Source organism: Sciurus carolinensis, chromosome 1 (assembly GCF_902686445.1).
Source record: "Sciurus carolinensis chromosome 1, mSciCar1.2, whole genome shotgun sequence".
NCBI lineage: Eukaryota > Metazoa > Chordata > Mammalia > Rodentia > Sciuridae > Sciurus > Sciurus carolinensis.
In genome coordinates this window covers 8578242-8596153 of record NC_062213.1, presented here as the reverse complement: position 1 = coordinate 8596153, position 17912 = coordinate 8578242, and the positions used below count along the sequence as shown (strand labels likewise).

General features: G+C 47.3%; 1 protein-coding gene across 2 annotated transcripts in view; it reads right to left on the bottom strand.

Moving 5' to 3' along the window:
- Zfat (zinc finger and AT-hook domain containing) overlaps window positions 1-17912 on the bottom strand; it is a 210128-nt gene that overhangs the window by 28316 nt on the left and 163900 nt on the right. For both annotated transcript variants that reach the window (XM_047522686.1, XM_047522695.1), the window contains exons 12-13: window positions 16803-16941; window positions 4364-4482 (exon numbers count right to left, since the gene is read on the bottom strand). In XM_047522686.1, the coding sequence (XP_047378642.1) occupies window positions 4364-4482; window positions 16803-16941 (258 nt within the window). The remainder of the gene's footprint in view (window positions 1-4363; window positions 4483-16802; window positions 16942-17912) is intronic.

Below are 17912 nucleotides of genomic sequence, written 5' to 3'. Positions count from 1 at the left end.
CCTCTGTAAGGCATTCCTGAGGCCAGGAAAGAGTGCGAACTCCCAAAACAGGCAGCGCAGCATGTTGGTCCCCTGGTGACCACAGGGCCCAGGTGGGTGGGTGCTTGATGGCCTCACTTGTGGGGTCAAGGACGAGGCTTCACGTCAACTACTCTTGCTCTCCTTAGGGTGGAAAGTACTAGAAGGGAGGCCTGCAGAGGACAAGGGCATTGCTGCAAGCATTTATGAACACCCAGCTGACCAGGGTGGACCGAGCTCCGCATCATGAACTGGCATCCCAGTGTCTATTTAGGGCATGGAGCTCTGCGGCACCAGGGGATTGACCACGTCCCCCTAGACAGGAGCCTGAGGCCAAGGGCACCAGCCTCGCCACCAGCACTCAGGGCTCCCTGGGGCCACAGGCAGAACCCAGCGCTTCACACAGCCGTCTCCAATCCACTCAGCCTCTCAGGATTGTTAGCCTGCTGTTCAGAAGAGAACCAAGGCCACGGTTCAACAATGGCTCAGGTCAAGCCATTGTAGAAGATAAAGGCAGGATTCAAAGTCTGTCACTCCAAAGCTCATACTTAATTTTAAAATTATTTAAAATGCCAAACACTGTCAAAAGCTGAGAGCTGAGTCCAATCAACCTCCGTGTACCCGTCACCCAGTCAACAGTCATGAGCTCATACAGGTGGGGTTTCCCACAAGCACTTCAAGCCCTGCCCTTGGATGATTTTGAAGCGAAACCAGGAATCATCTTTTCCTCTACAATATTTCAGAATGTATCTCTAAAAGCTAGAACTCTTTCAAAACATAACTATAATACCACTGTCACCCTCAGAAACTCAGCAAGAAGCCCTGAATATTATGGGTGTCCAGGTAATGTTCGAATTTTCCCCAATTATCTCACTGCTTTACCACTTGTTCAAACCAAACCTCAGTGAGAGTCACTCCTGAGAACTGACTGTCGGTCTCAGGACTTTTAAACCCCACATGTGCTCCTCCTTGCTCCCCCTTGAAGACGGTTTGCGGAGGAAAGCAGGCAGCGCCTCACAGGTCCAACAGCCTGGCACCGCCGACCTGCTCCCCGGCCCCGAGTTTCCATCAGCTGGGAGTACGAGGTGACACGGAGGCATGATCAGAGTGGAGTCCCTTCCTGGCACGAGTGCCTCTGGGCGGCCCCATGCCCTCTGCCCTCTGCGGGACACGTGTATTGCATGGCGCTTGTATGCGGTGTTGCCAGTAACTGACTCTCCCTGCTAGATCCATGGCATCATTGCAAGGTTGCAAAACTGTAATCTTCTACAGGAAAAACTTCCCCTCACTAAATCTTTGGTTACAATAACATTGGTGTTTTTTTTTTTTAAAGGTAGGCTAATTGCTTATTCATGGCTTTTATTACCAACTTTCAAAATAAATAGCTGATTCTCTAGCATCCTACAAAGGTGACTGAGTTATTTTTTCCAAATAGCATTATAAACTTATAAAATTAAACATATTTTATGTATTCCTTTGTGGTTACTAAGCACTAACAGCCTCAGAATAACAGTATCATCCCTACCACCACTGACAGAATAATTGAAAATAGTGCAATTTTTGCAATTCTTTTTGCCTTCAGGTTATATCTCTCAAGGAAGGTACAATCCAATTACTGTTTTAAAGGCTCTCAAAACAGTTCCTCTATGTGCAGTTATGCCACCAACTTGATGAACAGGTAGAGTCAGTTATTTCATTTTACTCTCAATGTTTAGAACTTTCTTTTTTGTAGTTTAATTTTTGTTACTATGTAACATATGTCCATGGTATCAGAGTGAGATTGACACCCCAGGGAACGTGAAAGGAACCAGCCCCTCCCCGTCCTTTCCATCTCCTCCCCCTTCCCGACACACAACACCCACCTTTTTATTTTTTGTAACCACTTTAGTTTGAAATAACTGTAGACTTCAACAAGAGGGCCCCTGCATGCCCTTTGCCAGCCTCTCCTAAGGCTAACGTCCTTCCTGGTCACAGCGCCATTGTCAAAACTGAGAACCCATGCTGGCGCCATACCGCCAGGCAGGCTTTATCCTGACTCCAGCAGGTTTTTCCTCAGTGTTCTCTCTGAGCCAGGATCCAACCCTGGGTCCCACGGCACATCGCCCACCTCCACCCGGGGTGCTGGGGATGGAACCCCGGGCTGTGCACATGCTAGCCCAATGCTCCACTGTGGAGCCACACTGGCAGTCCATCCCCACAGGGTATTCAATCGCCATGTCTCCCTAGTCTCCTCCAGGAGGTGACAGCTTCCCTTGTCATTCGCGATCTTGACACTTCTTAGAAGTCCAGGCTAGGCATGTGACCACTCACAGGATGTGGGCAGGTCTGATGGTTTCTCACAGTCTGACTGAGGTTGAAGAATTCTGTAAAGCTCCCTTCTGGTGACATCGATCAGTTGGTACCAGTGTCAGTACATTTTACTACTGATGACACTGACCTCCATCCTCACTTGGGTGGGTTGCTATCCACAGGCTCCCTTTGCAATTAATAAATATTTGGATGAAGAATTCTTGAGGTTACGCAAATATCCTGTTTCTCCTTAAACGTCTGCCCACCGGTTTTAGCGATCTCAAGCTCGGGCATGTTCAGGATGGGATGGCCACTGTTTCAGCAATCTCGCATGGAACTTGTCTGCGGCAGTCATTCCTGAGCTTTCTCTATTTCCCCCATTCTTCTACACTTATTGATCAGAATCCTTCTATGAGGATGCATAGTCCCTTCTCCCTCATTTATTTGTCAAATCACTTTATTTATATCAAGTACAAACTCAGGAATATTTTATTCTTTGGGTTATAATCTAATACAGTCATTATTAATTTTGTTACTGGATTTATTTCAGCTTTGGCCACTGAGTCAAAGCTCTTTCAGGTTGTCTCCTGTGTCCTTTTGACATACATCTACTTTTTATCCCTTCCTTTTTTGTTTTGTTTTCTGTCTGTCTGGAGCACATTTTTAGTACCACACACTCTCCAGTATTCTTTAATAAATAATTACACATACACACACACACACACACACGATGCCTCAGCCCAATGATCAACCACTTTTATCAGAGAATGCTATTAGAAACTAAGGCCTGGGCTGAGTGTGATGGTGCACGCCTGTAATCCCAGCAACTTGGGAAGCTGAGGCAGGTGAATAACAAATTTTAGGTCAGCCTCAGCAACTTAGTGAGGCCCTCAGCAAATCAGTGACACCCTGTCTCAAAATAAAAATTAAAAAGGGCTGGGGATATAGGTCAGGTTAAAGCTGTCCTGGGTTCAATCCCTAGAATCAAGAAAAGAGAAAGAAACCAAAACCTGGTCCCTGGTGTGCTCACTGCTTCTAGAACCTCTCAGAACAAAAGGCTGAGAAATGTATGCCTGCACACTAACCACAGTACACACAGGTTGATCATTCCCTATCTGAAATGCTTGGGAACAAAAGTGTTTCAGAGTTCAGACTTTTGGGATTTTGGAACACCTGCACATCTACATCTCTCTATATAAAATGAGACATCTCGGGGATGAGAGCCAAGTCTAAACATGAAAGTCATTCATGTTTTATGTACACTATACCCCGAGGCTGAAGGTGGTTTTGTACAGTATTTTTACTGAAATTGCATTTGGACTGTGACCCCTCAAGTGAGCACTGGATGCACTGCAATGTCTCTCTTGTAACTGGGGTGAACTTGAAAGCCAGGGAACAATGAACATTGCTATGCTTTGGACATTCTTGGTTTCCTCAATGGATCCCCTGGGGAGGGGACGATGCCACTGGTAAATCGTGGGAAGAGGCCCAGAATGCAGCCAAACATCCTGTAAGTCAGGTGACAGCCTTCCACAAGGAAGAATCACTCAGCTCAAAGGTCAACAGTGCCAAGTCTGAGAAACCCTAACTTTGTCCATGGAGGTGATAGCTGGTATTTGAAAAGAGGGCCAGGTGACTGCTCCAACTTCTAAGGGGTAAAAAGAAGGTAGCAGGAAGGAGCACCAGCACCCAGGGGAGGGAGAGAAAGTCTGATCAGGAAATGGGCTCTTGCAACTCTTTCAGTGAGAATGGCTACATGCTCCCTGCCTTCCCTTCTTTCAGAGGCAACATCTGAAACTCTGAATTTGTGAATATGAGAAACAGAAATGTCAATGCGAAAACTCACAGCAGAGTCTAATTTTATTCCAAAAGAAGAATTCGTACACAGGACCCAGATCTTACCCATTCTGTGCCCCAAGACATGATTATAAAAGGTTTCAGAAATTTCCCAGCCAGCAAAACCAATGCCCTGCGGATTGGCATCTGTGCCCAGTTATTGCCTGGCTTGTCGTTTGGTTTAGAAATGTCGGGATCAGTATCATACTTTAAAATTTACCTCCCACTTGGGGTCTCCGTCAATTTCCACCACCTTCAAGCCGTGTTTGTTCTTCAAGTGCCTGTTGAACTCCCATTTGGTGCCATACACGAAGCTGCAAACTGGGCACTTCAAACCACCTGCAAGCACAGACGGGTAGAAGGTGTTCAACACACCCAGAAATGCCAAGTTCCTCTCCTACCCACCCACCTCAATCTACATGCACTTACATTCCATCCAAGTTCACCTGAGTTGTTGGATTAAACAGCAACAGTGTATATGCTCAGCAAAGAAAATTTAAAAGAAGAAATATACTTTTCTCATTTACTGAATAAATATTTGCAGAGACCCTAATATGTGCTTGATATTTTAGATGCCTGCCTTCTATTAAGAAATAAAATGAGTAACATAATTTTCTTGGCTGAATGGATAAATGGTTAAAATCATTCTTTCATGTTTTCTTTTGCAAATGACAAATAATGTGAAGGGCAATGGCTGCTGCAGTCCATCTCCTCTGAACCAAACACTTAAGACCGGGAGCCAGATCCTCAGTCTCCTTCACACCAGAAGCTACGTCAATGGTATAAATTCCCACAAGAATCTCCCAGCAAGGAACAAATTAAAAAGCTGGTCACATTCTGAAAATGTCACTATTTATTGAACTGACTGAATTCTGCACATATTCCAGGAAGTGTCTGGATGCTTTAATTAGGAGAACATAAAACTCGAGGTTAAAAAAAAAAATTAGAGTCACACAAAAGACTTGTCTTTCTAAATGTATATTACAAATTGGGGACTGGACAAAAATCCCCTTGAAGAGTTGCGCTTTCCAAGGTAAACAGCAGTCCTGAGGTCAGCCCTACCTCTACGGCCAGGCAGACCTGCTGCCACCACAGGCCTTTACCTGGGCCTGGCTGGGCCTGGCTGCCTGCCTGGCCACGTGCCTCTGGGTTCCAGCTGCTTGCCCTCCCCGTGGCCAGCTCCGGGCCCCTCATCCTCTTCGGACCTGTCTTCTCCACTGAGACCAAGCAGCTTCTCCTCGCCATCATCACCCTTCCCTGTGTCCTGGGACCTCAGAGTTCTGGGGTCATGAACCCCAGCAGGGAGGACCTGCCTCTTCCCCCTCCGTCTACGGGCTCTCGGATAGATCCTCTCCAGTGGGGCTGTTCGTGCTCAGGGGCCCCAGGTGAGAAAGAGGCCAGGCCAGGGCCATGCTGTCTCACTTGGTCACTTTCCTTACGGGTATCACCCTGACCTTGGGATTTGTCTCTTCTCTTTGGCAAGCTCCAGTTAAACTTGCTGAGTCTTCTCACCATCCTCTGTGTCTCTTTGTGGTCATCTCTGTCATCTCTGGGCTACATTCTGGATGACCGCTTTTCCTCCTCCTCCCCTGGACACAGCTGCACACGCTTACACTTCCATCTGAAGCTGGTTCTGTGCCTTGGGTTGCTCCTACTCTCACTCAGGATGATCTCTTTCATTTTAAGCTGATTTATCTTTTACTATGTATTGATTATTATTCTTGAAAACCCCTTAGGAATGCATTTGTCCAGAGATGATATCCATCTGCTTCTCCTGGGCTCTTTGGAGCACTATCACTTTGGAACATTCTTGAAATAAGTCCAGTTCATCGCCTGAAGTTCCTGTGCTCTCCAGGAACAGGAGTCCAGGCTTTAGTTCTGCGTGGGGGGAGTTACTTCTGGGTCACCCCTGGAGGTCTCCACCTGGTGTGCACTGGGAGTTTTCCTTTTCAGCCCTTTCCCCAGTGAGGCACTCAGAACCAGCTACACTAGAGGCCAGACTATCAGATGCCCACAGGGAAAAGGCCCCAGGTTCCCTACTCTGGGTTCTGTTTTCCTGATAAGTTTGGTCCATTAATTCCATAGTATCTTGTTGCTTTTTAGATCTCTTAAGATTTTTAAAAATGTTTTCTTTTATTTTTAATTGTTTTTGCATTGTGAGGAGTAGCCTAAATAAAGTGTCCCACCATTAGGACACAGTTGCTATTATTTTTCCTCTAAATAATTCAATAGTATTTCTTCAGAACAACACCTTCTTGTGGATGAACTAGTTTAGCAAGCAGAAGTCAGGACATTTAATCTTGATACATTATTGTCTAGTTCAAATTCTGTCCATTGTTCGGATGCTGCTGTCTCACTTACCCACTTCCTCACCCTTTACAAAGGATCTGCAGTCTGCATTGTCTCCCACGTCCCCCTAGTCTGTCCCTGTTCCCTCTGCTTCCTCTCCACACAGCCTCCCCCGCCAGGGCCCTGGACTTTCCAGCAGCTTTTCTTCCTACTGAAGCTGCATGGCAAGTCCATGGCCTTCCTTGGGGGATCCCAGGACACAGGTGAATCACAAAAACATATTCATTTTGACTGTCATGTCTCCAACTTCAGGATTTCCCTAGTCTACTCTCCAGTTACCCAGGAGAGTGACCAAATCTCAACCATCTCTTTGTTGTAAGTTCTTGCCTTCCACCTCACAACGAGAACATCAGGTGAGGAGCTTCTCAGCCTTCTTGTACTAAAAATGATGTTCACTGCACATTAGCCTGGGCAGGTGCCAGGTGTGATCAAGTTCTTCTCCCATCAGAGAGCAGCTGGGCCTCCAGCCCGTGGCCCCAGCACAGCCCTGGTACAGTCCCGCTGGACTCAGTGCCCTTTCCATAACCAATGGCTGCATTCTCCCTTACCGTTCTGAACACTGGAAAACGTAACTACTACGACATTATCAATAGGAGGTACTACTATAAAGGAAACCAAAGCAACGATGTATGTCAGACTAGTTCAGCTGCAGATGGTCTGAACTGTGACTCTACAAGGTACAGAGACTGTTTAAAATTTCCTCAGGTTTGTGACCTGCCTGCACGTGGGCCTGCTCCACTGGCATCTCTCGGTGGAGTGCTCCTCAGGCTCTGTGACCACACCTGCCAAGTTTCCCTGTCTCAGGGGCTGGGCATCCTGCTGGCTCCTTGGCCAGGGTCCTCCTCCCACCCCCTCTAAACAAGGGTGCACCGAGGGCCTACTGACCCTCCGGGAGTCCTCACTCTGTGTGTTATTCGTAAGCTGATGATGGCCCTGCTTTAGCACCAGCCCAGGCTTCCGCACTGAGCTGAGCCTCAAGGGCTTCCAGGTACCCGTCCCATGCAGGCCCAAGGGGAGTGGTGCATTCCAGTGCCTCCTGGTCCAGGCCACCGTGGTCTTTTGCACAGATGGGGCAACTGGCTCCTAACTGATCTCCTGGTAGCCACTCTGTCCTCTCCTTTGGGTCTGCTCACTACCTCGCATGCTGAATGGTCTTTTGCAAACGCAAACTAAATCACATGTTCGCAGGTGGGAAGCCCTCCCATGGTTTCCTGTCACACCTAGAGCATGATCCTGGCTTCTCTTGGCCTGAGCACCCACAATCTCATCCCTGCCTCCTCTGACCTCATGTCTGCCCTCTCCTTCTTTGGTCTTTTGCACTGCCCAGTTCATTCCCTTCTGAGCTTGTCCTGGAAGTTCATTCTGTAAGATCTGCATTCAAACTCACTCCCCACTAGAGTCTCAAGACTCGCCTCTTTAGAAAGGCTTTCTCGGACTCTCCTGGCTGAGGGACCCCCACCCACAGAGCCATCCAAGCCCCTCATAGTCATCACACTGATCAGTGATAAGCTGTATTCCTTATCTTCCCTGCACATTTTCGTTGCCTACCTTCCCTTCTTGATGACACCTGAGAGGACAGGTCCACCAAACTCACTACCTGAGCCCCAGCACCTAGCAACCCTACATCCTCAATGAATGGTTCCTGACTAACTGCCTCTGGGTCTCCTCAAATCCTCTTTTTCCAATTGTCCCTTCTCTCTGACCTCATCTTTCTCCTCAGCATATAAGTATGCTCAGGCTTAAGGGGAAGAGGGGCCAATCAAAAAGCCCATCCTGCCACCAAGGTGCAGCCCTCCTCAGAGTCGGTGTTTCAGTGAGCTTTTTTGCTGCTGTGACTAAAAGACCTCTCAAGACCAATTTTAGAGGAGGAAAAGTTTATTTCAGGGCTCACGATTTTGGAGGTGTCAGTCCATAGATGGCCGACTCCCTTGCTCTGGGCCTGAGTGAGACAGAACATCATAGCAAATGGGTGGTGGAGGAAACCAGTTCAGGGCATGGTACCAGGAAGCAGAAAAAGAGACTGCTCCTCTCATGAAGTACAAAATATAGACCCCAAAGGCACGACCTCAGTGACCCACCTCATCCAGTCACACTGCATCTGCCTACGCTCCCACCCAGTTAATCCCGACCAGGGAATCAATGCTCTAATTCGGTTAAGACTCTCACAACCCGATCGTTTCACACTGAACTTCTTTGCACTGTTTGACACATGAGCTTTTGGGGAATAGCTCAGATCTAAACCATCATAGCCAGGATGCCGTGAAGAGTTTCCATCTCCAAGGATCCCAATGACTTTTCTTGAGATAGTAAGGAGGGACAGGAGGTTGAGGGAGGAGGGCTACTTTTCACTACATATTCTTCTGCATCCTCTAAGTTGTATTCCATGAGAGAATAATAACCCTATCCAAAAAAAGTACTGAGTTTAAATCTAAACCAGAAAGTATTATGAAGTCATCACTTCCCTTCCTCTCTATTACTAAGGACAGTGGTTCTTTTTTTTTTTTTTGTGGGGGGGGTTGCTGGGGATTGAACCCAGAGCCTTGTGCTTTCAAGGCAAGCACTCTACCAACTGAGCTGTATCCCCGGGCCCAGGTCAGAGGTTCTGGCCTGGAGTGATTTCCTCCTAGACAGGGACTTCTGGTAATTTCTGGAGAAATGCCCACTGTCACACAACTGGGGGTGCTGCTGGTATCCAGTAGGCTCAACATCCTACAATACGCAGGGCAGCCCTACAACCAAGAACAATCTCCTCCAAACCTCTGGCTGCTGAGGCTGAGGACCGCACTCCTACCACAGCGAGCAGGCGCTGCACCCAGTTCCTCCTGCTGCTGCACAGCCAGAGCCCAGCTCCCTCTCTGGTTCCTCAGGGAGCACCATTTTACTCCCCGCACCACTGGCTCCACCACCAAGGCAGTGACACACCACCCGCCTCTCAGACACCTCACAGGTGGGCTTACTTCCCAAAAGCCCACCAACAGACAAGTCTTCCTGTTCCATACAGAGACTTGGGGTGGCAAGGTGACATTGCTGAGGTTACACTGCAAAACCCAAGAACTGGATCTATGTCTGCCAGTCTCCAGGGCTCGCATCCTGAACCCCAGGCTGCATAGGGCCAGTACGAGTGCTGTACATTACACAACAAAGCTGACCACATTCACCAGCCAAAGCAACTTCTTCCTGGGCTTCTGTGAACCCTGGTTCTGCTCCAAGCATCTTTCTGATGCCAACTTCTGTACTACTTCTTCAGCCTGTTGGCAGTCCTAAAGCCTTGACCCCTGGTGGGCACATCAGGGTGTCAGAAACTGTCCCCTTTCCCCAACACCTTATGACCTGAACAAATCACCAAGATGCAAAAGAGCCGAGTTGAGCACTGAGTGTGTCCTCATAGTAAGGCTGTCTGGACAAATTATGTAAGAACCAGATAAGCTCGTGGGGATGTAGAACACTCCCCCTGCCCCATTTTTGGCACTGGGGACTGAACCCAGTGCCTACCACTGAGCTACAGTCCCAGTTTTTTTTATTTTTATATTTTTAATTCTGAGATAGGGTTTCATTAAGTGGGCCTTGAACTTGCAATTCTCTTGCCTCTGCTCCCCAAGTCACTGGGACCATGAAAGTCCCAATATAATCATCTTCCAGAGGCACTTGTCACGTATCCTTTACCAGCTCCCTGTCACTGGAATTGATGCAGGCACTGTCTGTTCAACAGGTTCCTCATCTAGGTGGTGGGTGATCCCACAATCGTTGGCAGACCTGGAAGTGAACCCGGAGGTCAGGAGGTCCCCTTCCACACTCACTGCTTCACAGCAGGTGCACAGAGACCAGAGGGTAAAGCGGGGTGGCTCCCGCCATCACAGAAAGACCACAAAGGACAGTGAATTCTTAACTTCTGGAACATTCTACAGAAAGACAGCTCAAATTGATGCTTATTTTCTGAACTGCAAACACACTGCACTTTTGTCCAATGGGTTTTTGTCTTGACCAGAGGATAATTAAACTTGGTTTTTAATCTCGATTGTTATCACTTATTAATCACCTAAAATGATGTCTTTTCCTATATTCATCTTTGAAGACCCTCCAAGGTGTGAGGACCTCCATCCTTGCCTTTGGTAGGACTGGCCCTGCTTCTCCTTGGAAGACCTAATGTGTGGCCATGACCAAGAGCAAACACCAAGGGTTAACTGGGGGCTTCAAAATGAAATTAAAGGTTCCTTCTAGGGTACTCTTTAATGGAAACTAATTTAGGGAGAAAAACATTCTTATATTATGTTTAAATTAAACTTAATACGATAATGCCCCCACACTAATTAAAACTTCAACCTTTGCCATAGTGACTTTAATTAAAGAACAACAAATGAAAATGTGTAATCTAGACTGCATATAACTATGCTAGCTAATTGACACCAAAGCTAGAAGAAATTAATTTCTATTTCAATTCATTAAATCCTTAGCAATGCACAGTAAAGGTCAGCAGAAGACTTGGTGGATTGACTCACAGCATTGATATAAGTGCACACCATAAAAACTGCAACCCCCAATCACAATTTCCTCACATGGATGATCAACCAGGCAAAGGCACAGAATTTCAAGAGCAATTTAAAGTCCAATCCTGACATCCTTGGCTCTTTGCGAAATGCAATATATTTCAGAGGAGTTTCACGCATTAAAATATTTGCACTCCTTTGTGGAGCTTAACATTATGGAAAATTCAATTTCATGTTCAATAATGTAAGTCTAAGAATGGCATGGCACAACGGGCAGGTGGTCAGAAGTCCTGCATCTGGCATAAGCTCAAGTGACCCAAAGTGACATCCTTCAACCCTCAGGTTTGAGCACTCTCCTCCACGAGGGTGAGAACTCAAGTTCAGACCCTTAAAGAAGGCACAGCAGACAGCAGGTAGAATGCTGGGACCCAGAGAGGTGGGTGTGTTCCTCCTCGGAGCCCATGAACAGGCTGCCACACGTGGGCAAGGGGCCACGCAATGGGAGCAATAAAGCGCTCTGAGGACCATCAAATGGGCCAACAGAAAGCACAAGGATCCTTCCCACAGAAGGCAGAAGAGGCGGCCAGGTGGTGCCACATGGTGCCATTCCTGGCTGTGAAGACGGAGGCAGGGGCCCCAAGCCAAGGAATGTGGCCCCCTCTACAAGCTGGACAAGGCAAGAAACAGGTTCGGTAGAGTCTGGGGAAGTGACACAGGCTGGCTAGCCCCTCGACATTAGTTTGGAAGACTCACTGTGGATGTCTGGCTTTCAGAACTGTAAAATAAAATATTTGTGCTGTTTTAAGACATTTGTTACAGCAGCCATTGGAAACTGATACAGGCTCTATGGGAATCACTGGATCAGAAGCAGATGAATTATCAAAAGAACTGGACAGAGAATAACTCATTCAGGGATGTGGTCTTTGTTGACATTCTTCCCTCCTATCATCTCTGAATTGGGTACTTGCCCTAGAGCCTAGCCGGAATCCCAGTTTAGAAGGAGAAAATGTGGTAGGGGTAGGAATCAAGTGGAAGTCACGTGTGAGCACCTTGCGGGGGTTCCTAGTGGTGTGGCATATGGATAGACCACATCTGTCATGGGAATTGTAGACATCTGAATACTGCATGAGACCCCAGCCCCATCTTCCCAGGGAAAGAAAGTACAGGAGAGAAAAAGCAGCACATCTTGTCCAAGGTCAGTAAGATGTCACCAACCCCAATGAGGAAAACCTGGTAAAGTTCATATAAGGTCTTCCCAGTAGTCCTCCCTATGCACTCTTCCTCAAATCTTGGGATCTCAGACTCTCTGAGGAACCAGGGGAAGGACTACAAAGAGAGGCAGGACCCACGGTCATCCTTGGGTCAAACTAGCACCCAGCCTAGGAATGAAGACAGAGAAAGTAAGCAGCAGCTCTGGGCAACCACGTGGCCCAGCAGCAGGTGTGACCCAGCCCACCCCAGAACAGGATGGAGACGGCCTCTGCCTCCTCACTTTCCGCTAGACCTCTTCAACAAGCACACACTTGCAAGTTTCTCATGGACGTGTGCAGGGAAAACACAATGCCCAGAGAGGACACAGGGTTTGGCTTGGCTACCTGCTCACTGTGTAGCCTGTGGTCAGCATTTGCCCTTTCTCCATTTCCTCATTTAAAACCGAATGCCAACCTCACAGGGCCACTAATTGCACAGGAGCAATTAGCAGGTTCCTAGAGCCAACAGCAAGGCATAACATCACATCACTAGAAGCATCTACCAATAATTTATTGAATCTGGGCCCTCACAAGTACAATTTTAAAATAATAGGGTCTCAAAGCCAAATTCATGAGTTTTTAGGTTTTGAGCTGTGCTGTTTTCCTAAAGTGAAAAACAAGACATGCAGATACATTCAAGGTTCATGTGTATACGTATTTGTATTCTTCTCATATAACATAACATAATAAAAAATTTTTGGCAGATGCCCAAAACTAAGCCTCCTCCTTGACATACCTCCTCTCTTTGCTTCTTTATCGCAAGTGTGTACTCTCACCTCAGTGCCTCTGCAGCTGGGGACTCAGAGAAGGCTTAGTCACTTGAAAGAAGCAGCTGACTTTCCTCCTGTATACATCCGGGCACAGGTGGAAGCAGGGTCTGCGTTCTGCCGTACTGTCAAAAGCAGACAGCACATCCCCAACCTAGACAGCAATAACACAAACGCTACCATAGGATGGCCTCACTTGACACGAATTCCAGCGGCTAGCATAGTGCTGGGCATATTTTAGGAGTTCCGGGGATGTAGGCCAAAAGAAGAAATATGGAGATAAACATAACAGCAAACGTGAGCCATTATCAATTATTTACTACATGTTGGACACTGCCTAGAAATCTTAGCGAATGAGATCTAATCCTTGGAACTACTGTTGAGGCAAGTATTAGCTCTACTCTGCAGATGCAAAAAGAGGTCAGAGAAGGTGAGCACCTGTCCAAGTGCCACGTGAGCCGAGACCCCTCCAGGTCTGACTCCCTCCCCTGTTCATTCCATGACCTAGAGGCACTTGAGGGTGTTCTTGGACCTGTGGCAGCTGGCCAGTCCACTGAGCTCCATCTTCATCGGGTCATGTGCTCGATGAGGGAGCCAAGGCCTCCTAAGGCTTGGCTCCAAAGCACCTTATGCTTCTTGCTGCCTGTGATTTACGGACCAGTTCCTGAGCTAGATCAATGAGTCATGTTTCAAGGAGAGGAAAGGGGCAGACTACTGAAGCAACACAAGTGTATCTTCTTTACACAGAACCAAGAGTGCATTTCTGAGGGAGAAAGCCTCAAGTCCATGTTAAAGAATGAGTGAGGGCTGAGAGTAATCTGCTTTCAAAATACCAGATGTGCATAAAATAGAAGCTGAGTAACACACTGACTTAGTGCTCAGGGAAAGTCTAAAAGGTACCAGTGCTCTGAGGGAACTGGTACATTGTGGAGGAGCCCAGCTGACAGGGACCTGGCAATGTCACCCTGTGCCCTCAGGATCCAGGCTCCTGGAGTGGCCTGTACCAGCTCACAGCCCAATGTACACACACCTTCCCAACTTCCAAGCTGGAGCTTGGCACTGGCCACTAGGAGCATCCACATCACGGTGACTGACGGACGCTACACAGGTCTTCCCTGCCCTCCCTGGGAGAGGCGGCTGTGAGATGTCTGCCGCACACCCCTGGTGGGCGCCCAAGCAGCTGCCACCTGCCCCCACGAGCTTCAAGAGCACACTGAAAACAGCCCGAGCTCTGTGGCGAAGACTGGGGCCGCTCCCCAGAAGCCTGAGAACAGAAATGTCTTTTCTGGAAAGAGTTCAGCTCTTTCTTGCCTTTTTCCTACTTCCATCAAAACATGGTGTGCTGACACCCTTCCCAGACCCCCTGTGGCATGGAGGGCAGGATAGCCTTCTCTAGCAATTGATGGCTCTGCACTCGTCACAGTGTGACACCATTTAAACATGGATGGCAGACAAGGAATCCATGCACTTGGTTCAAGGAGTCCCTAACTTCGTTTTGTGAAAACTACATTTTATTCATGGCTTTTTTTATTATGTTATTCTAACATATCTTCCTCTATATCTATCTATTTTAAAGAAATTACAAAGGCACATAAAGATGTTTTGTGGGGAGCAAGTAGAAGAAAACAAAACCAAGTGGAGATGGGGAGAATTACTTGAAATTAATCAAAAAAGGATAAAAAATTCAGAAGGTACCAAACAATTCTGTATTTCCAAACAATTTAATCCAGTTTCACATTCTCCCTCCATTCTTCTTCCCTCTCCCTGACAAAAGAACAGTGTGAGCTTTGTGCTCCTTAGATGGCTAATGCGTGTTCACACTCGGCCAGCTGATTTCAGAGACTGCTCTCCAGCTAAAGCTTGATGGTGGAGCCAGGAGAAACCTGGGGTCTCCTCCAACATGTCCCAGGAAGAGGTGGGGAAGGAGGAGATGTTCATAAAAGAAAAAGACCAAACACACCTTGCAAAGATTAAATATAAAACCCAGACCTGCCTGGAAATGCCAATCGATTACAGAGAATCTTAGTAACAGAAAACTTTGGGCATGAAGGAGTTCAGCCTCAGCACATTTTTTACAAGGCAGTGATGAAAGTTTGGAAGCACAGAGCAATGACAGTTTCATCAATCAGATCTACACGCTGTCCCACCAGCCACAGTAAACGTCTATTTCCTGTCAATCCTATCCACGAGTGTGAAGGATGTGAAAACGAAGCTCCAGCCTTCCATTCCAGCTATTTACAGTGACTCTAAACCAATCCATCCCCCGCTCCATGATTCTTGGGCCTGAGAATCGTCAAAAATAATGTAATGGGGTGAGGTGAAGCTCGGCAGAGGGCACTTGCCCAGAACCCTAGCCCTGAAAAGTAGCAAAGGCTCCATAGTCTCACGTACCTTTAGGGAAAAAAAATACAAAGCTAAGAATGAAACTGTTGCACACCAATGCTTGAGTGTTCGCCCACTGAAACTCCTCCACTTTGCCACAGATGGCTGCTCTGAGCTCCTCTCTACAGAGGAGAGGCCTGAGAAGAGCGGTTAGGTAACTGACCAAAGCCACTCAGTCACTGACCAAAGCCACTCAGTCAAAGAAAAAGAATCAGACTTGAGCCAGGGCTTCCCTACTTCTCCATCCTGCTCCACAGCTCCATAAACCTGCCACCCCAGAAAACAAAGGCACACGTGCTTTGTCGCCCAGATGAATGGTTTTGCAACCATCCTGAGGTCTCTAAGCCGCTCCTCCATTTCTGCATACCAGTTCTGTCACTGCAAGTGCTGAAGGATATGGGCTGTTGGTTTGTTTTACATTAAGATGCGTCTCATGGCTGTTTTAGCAGGCAGAGCTGCACACAGTCTCGGAAAACGCTGTGCATGCCCAGCTGCAGTAGGGCCCATAGTCCCACATTGCTATTGACCAGGGATGAATTTCTAAAACTATCCTCAGCTTCAGCGAGTAACAAGACCTGGGGAAGAGCAGCAACTGGTGAAACGCATGCTGCAATCACTTTAGCTGTATTACTGAAGGGCGGCTACAAATGTGACAGCATTTCTCTACAGAGTAACAGCACATGAGCTAACACCTCCTAAGAAGGAATGCAAGATGATTTATTTAAAAAAAACAACAAAACACCAAAAAATAGTTAGACTTTTCAATAATACCACAGATTTTCATCAATTCTCATTAGTTCTAATGCTCTAATGTTTTTCCTTTTCAGGCTGAATAAGTAATCTGTATATCCAATAATATTTTTGGATAATGCAAAAAAGTTTGTCTATAAATAATATTACAATAGCATGAGTTATAACTGCAAAAAGGAAAAAGAAAAGATAAAGAAAAATAAATCTAGAAACCTCACAATTTTCAGTAACAGAAGAACTGTTAAAATAAAATACTTGCATTCAATGTTGTATTACCAAAAGCCCTTAAAAAATACAGTTAGGAAGACAGTAAATCAAAGGGTAAAAATGTTACTGTCAATCAATGTTAAGTAAAGAAAATCAACCAGGAACTTTACGCTCTGCAAACTTCATGTGTGGACGGAGTAGAGAAAAACCCTGAGGAACCAACACAGCCAGGAGCTGGTAGAATTTGTGGGTAAGTTTTTGCTGCTGTCATTTTAGATCCTCATTAAGGCTGTTCTACCTCTACGCAGGCAACAGTCCATATAGGTCAATAACAAGAGGAAGACAACAGACAAGAATGACGAAGAAGAGGCCAGGCGCACATTCACGGACCAGGCTCAACAGCAGGTGCCAGCAGCTCTCCTCAGGGGCTGGGCCTGAGAGGAGGAGCCCTGGGGCTGCCCCCCGCCTACCTTGCTGGATGAGAGCTTCTGCGGCCAGCTCCCCACTGCCCGCGTTGGCGTACTCCTCGTTGGGGTGCTTCCGGTTGTAGTGCCGCTTCAGTGAGCCAGAGATGTTGCAGGAGTAATGGCAGTGAGCACACCGGAAAGGCTGTGGGGAAAGTGGGTGCAGAAAGTGAGCCCCGACGGAAGCAGAGAAGCACGCCTTCCCCGGTGCTGTCTCCCTCTGCCCACCTGGCGAGTATCTGGCACCCAAAACCCTGTGACAAGCAGGCCCAGTCAATGGTCAGATGTCCTAGGGAAAGTGCTGAGCTCAGGAATGCCAAGTCCTGCCCCGTGGGACCCACCATGCGGCCAGGACGAAGTGTTCCCGTGCTGGAGTTGTTTTTCCTAAAGAAGTCTGCTTTCATTGTTTCATTTCTTTCCCTTTTTGGTCTACCCAGAATCTATAGTTCTTGTTTAAGAAGATAACACACACATACGCAAAAAAGCAAGACAGTCATCGATCACTCTTTTAAGAGAATGTCATGAAAAGTAGCTTTCATTACAATTAATTTCCTGATATTTGTGCTTCTTTGGCTAAATGACTTCCTCTGTCCATGGTATGTACCTGTAAGAACCTGTTAGCCACTGGGAAATTCCATCTGGCAAAATCTACTTCCTTACCTGGGTAAGATGAGGTACTTTCAGGATGAGGACACATATGGGTCCACAGCCTTGTCTGCCCTCCTGCTCACTGCTTCAGGGGACTCATGAAGAGAAGAGGTGAAGGGGTGCCCACACAGCCCTCCTGGGAGCCAATGGACTGGGCCATGAACTCAGTGATGGGTATGCATCCAACCACTATGGCATCCCGTGCTCTTACCCCTGGTCAGAAGGATACCAAAGTGTCCTCCTAAGCCATGTGCTGTGCTGTTCTGATGAGTGTACAGGAATGCTCAGTTTTGTTCTGGCAGCCACCCTGCCCAGCAGGAAAGGAAGAGCACAGGGTAGCCAACCATGGCCCCAACACTGGGTGGTTCAGAGGTTCAGACAGAGCAAGTTTAACCACCGGCCAAGTCATGAGCCTCTGTGAGCACTAGTCTTCTCATCAGAAAAATGTGGATGGTTTCAGCTCCTTGT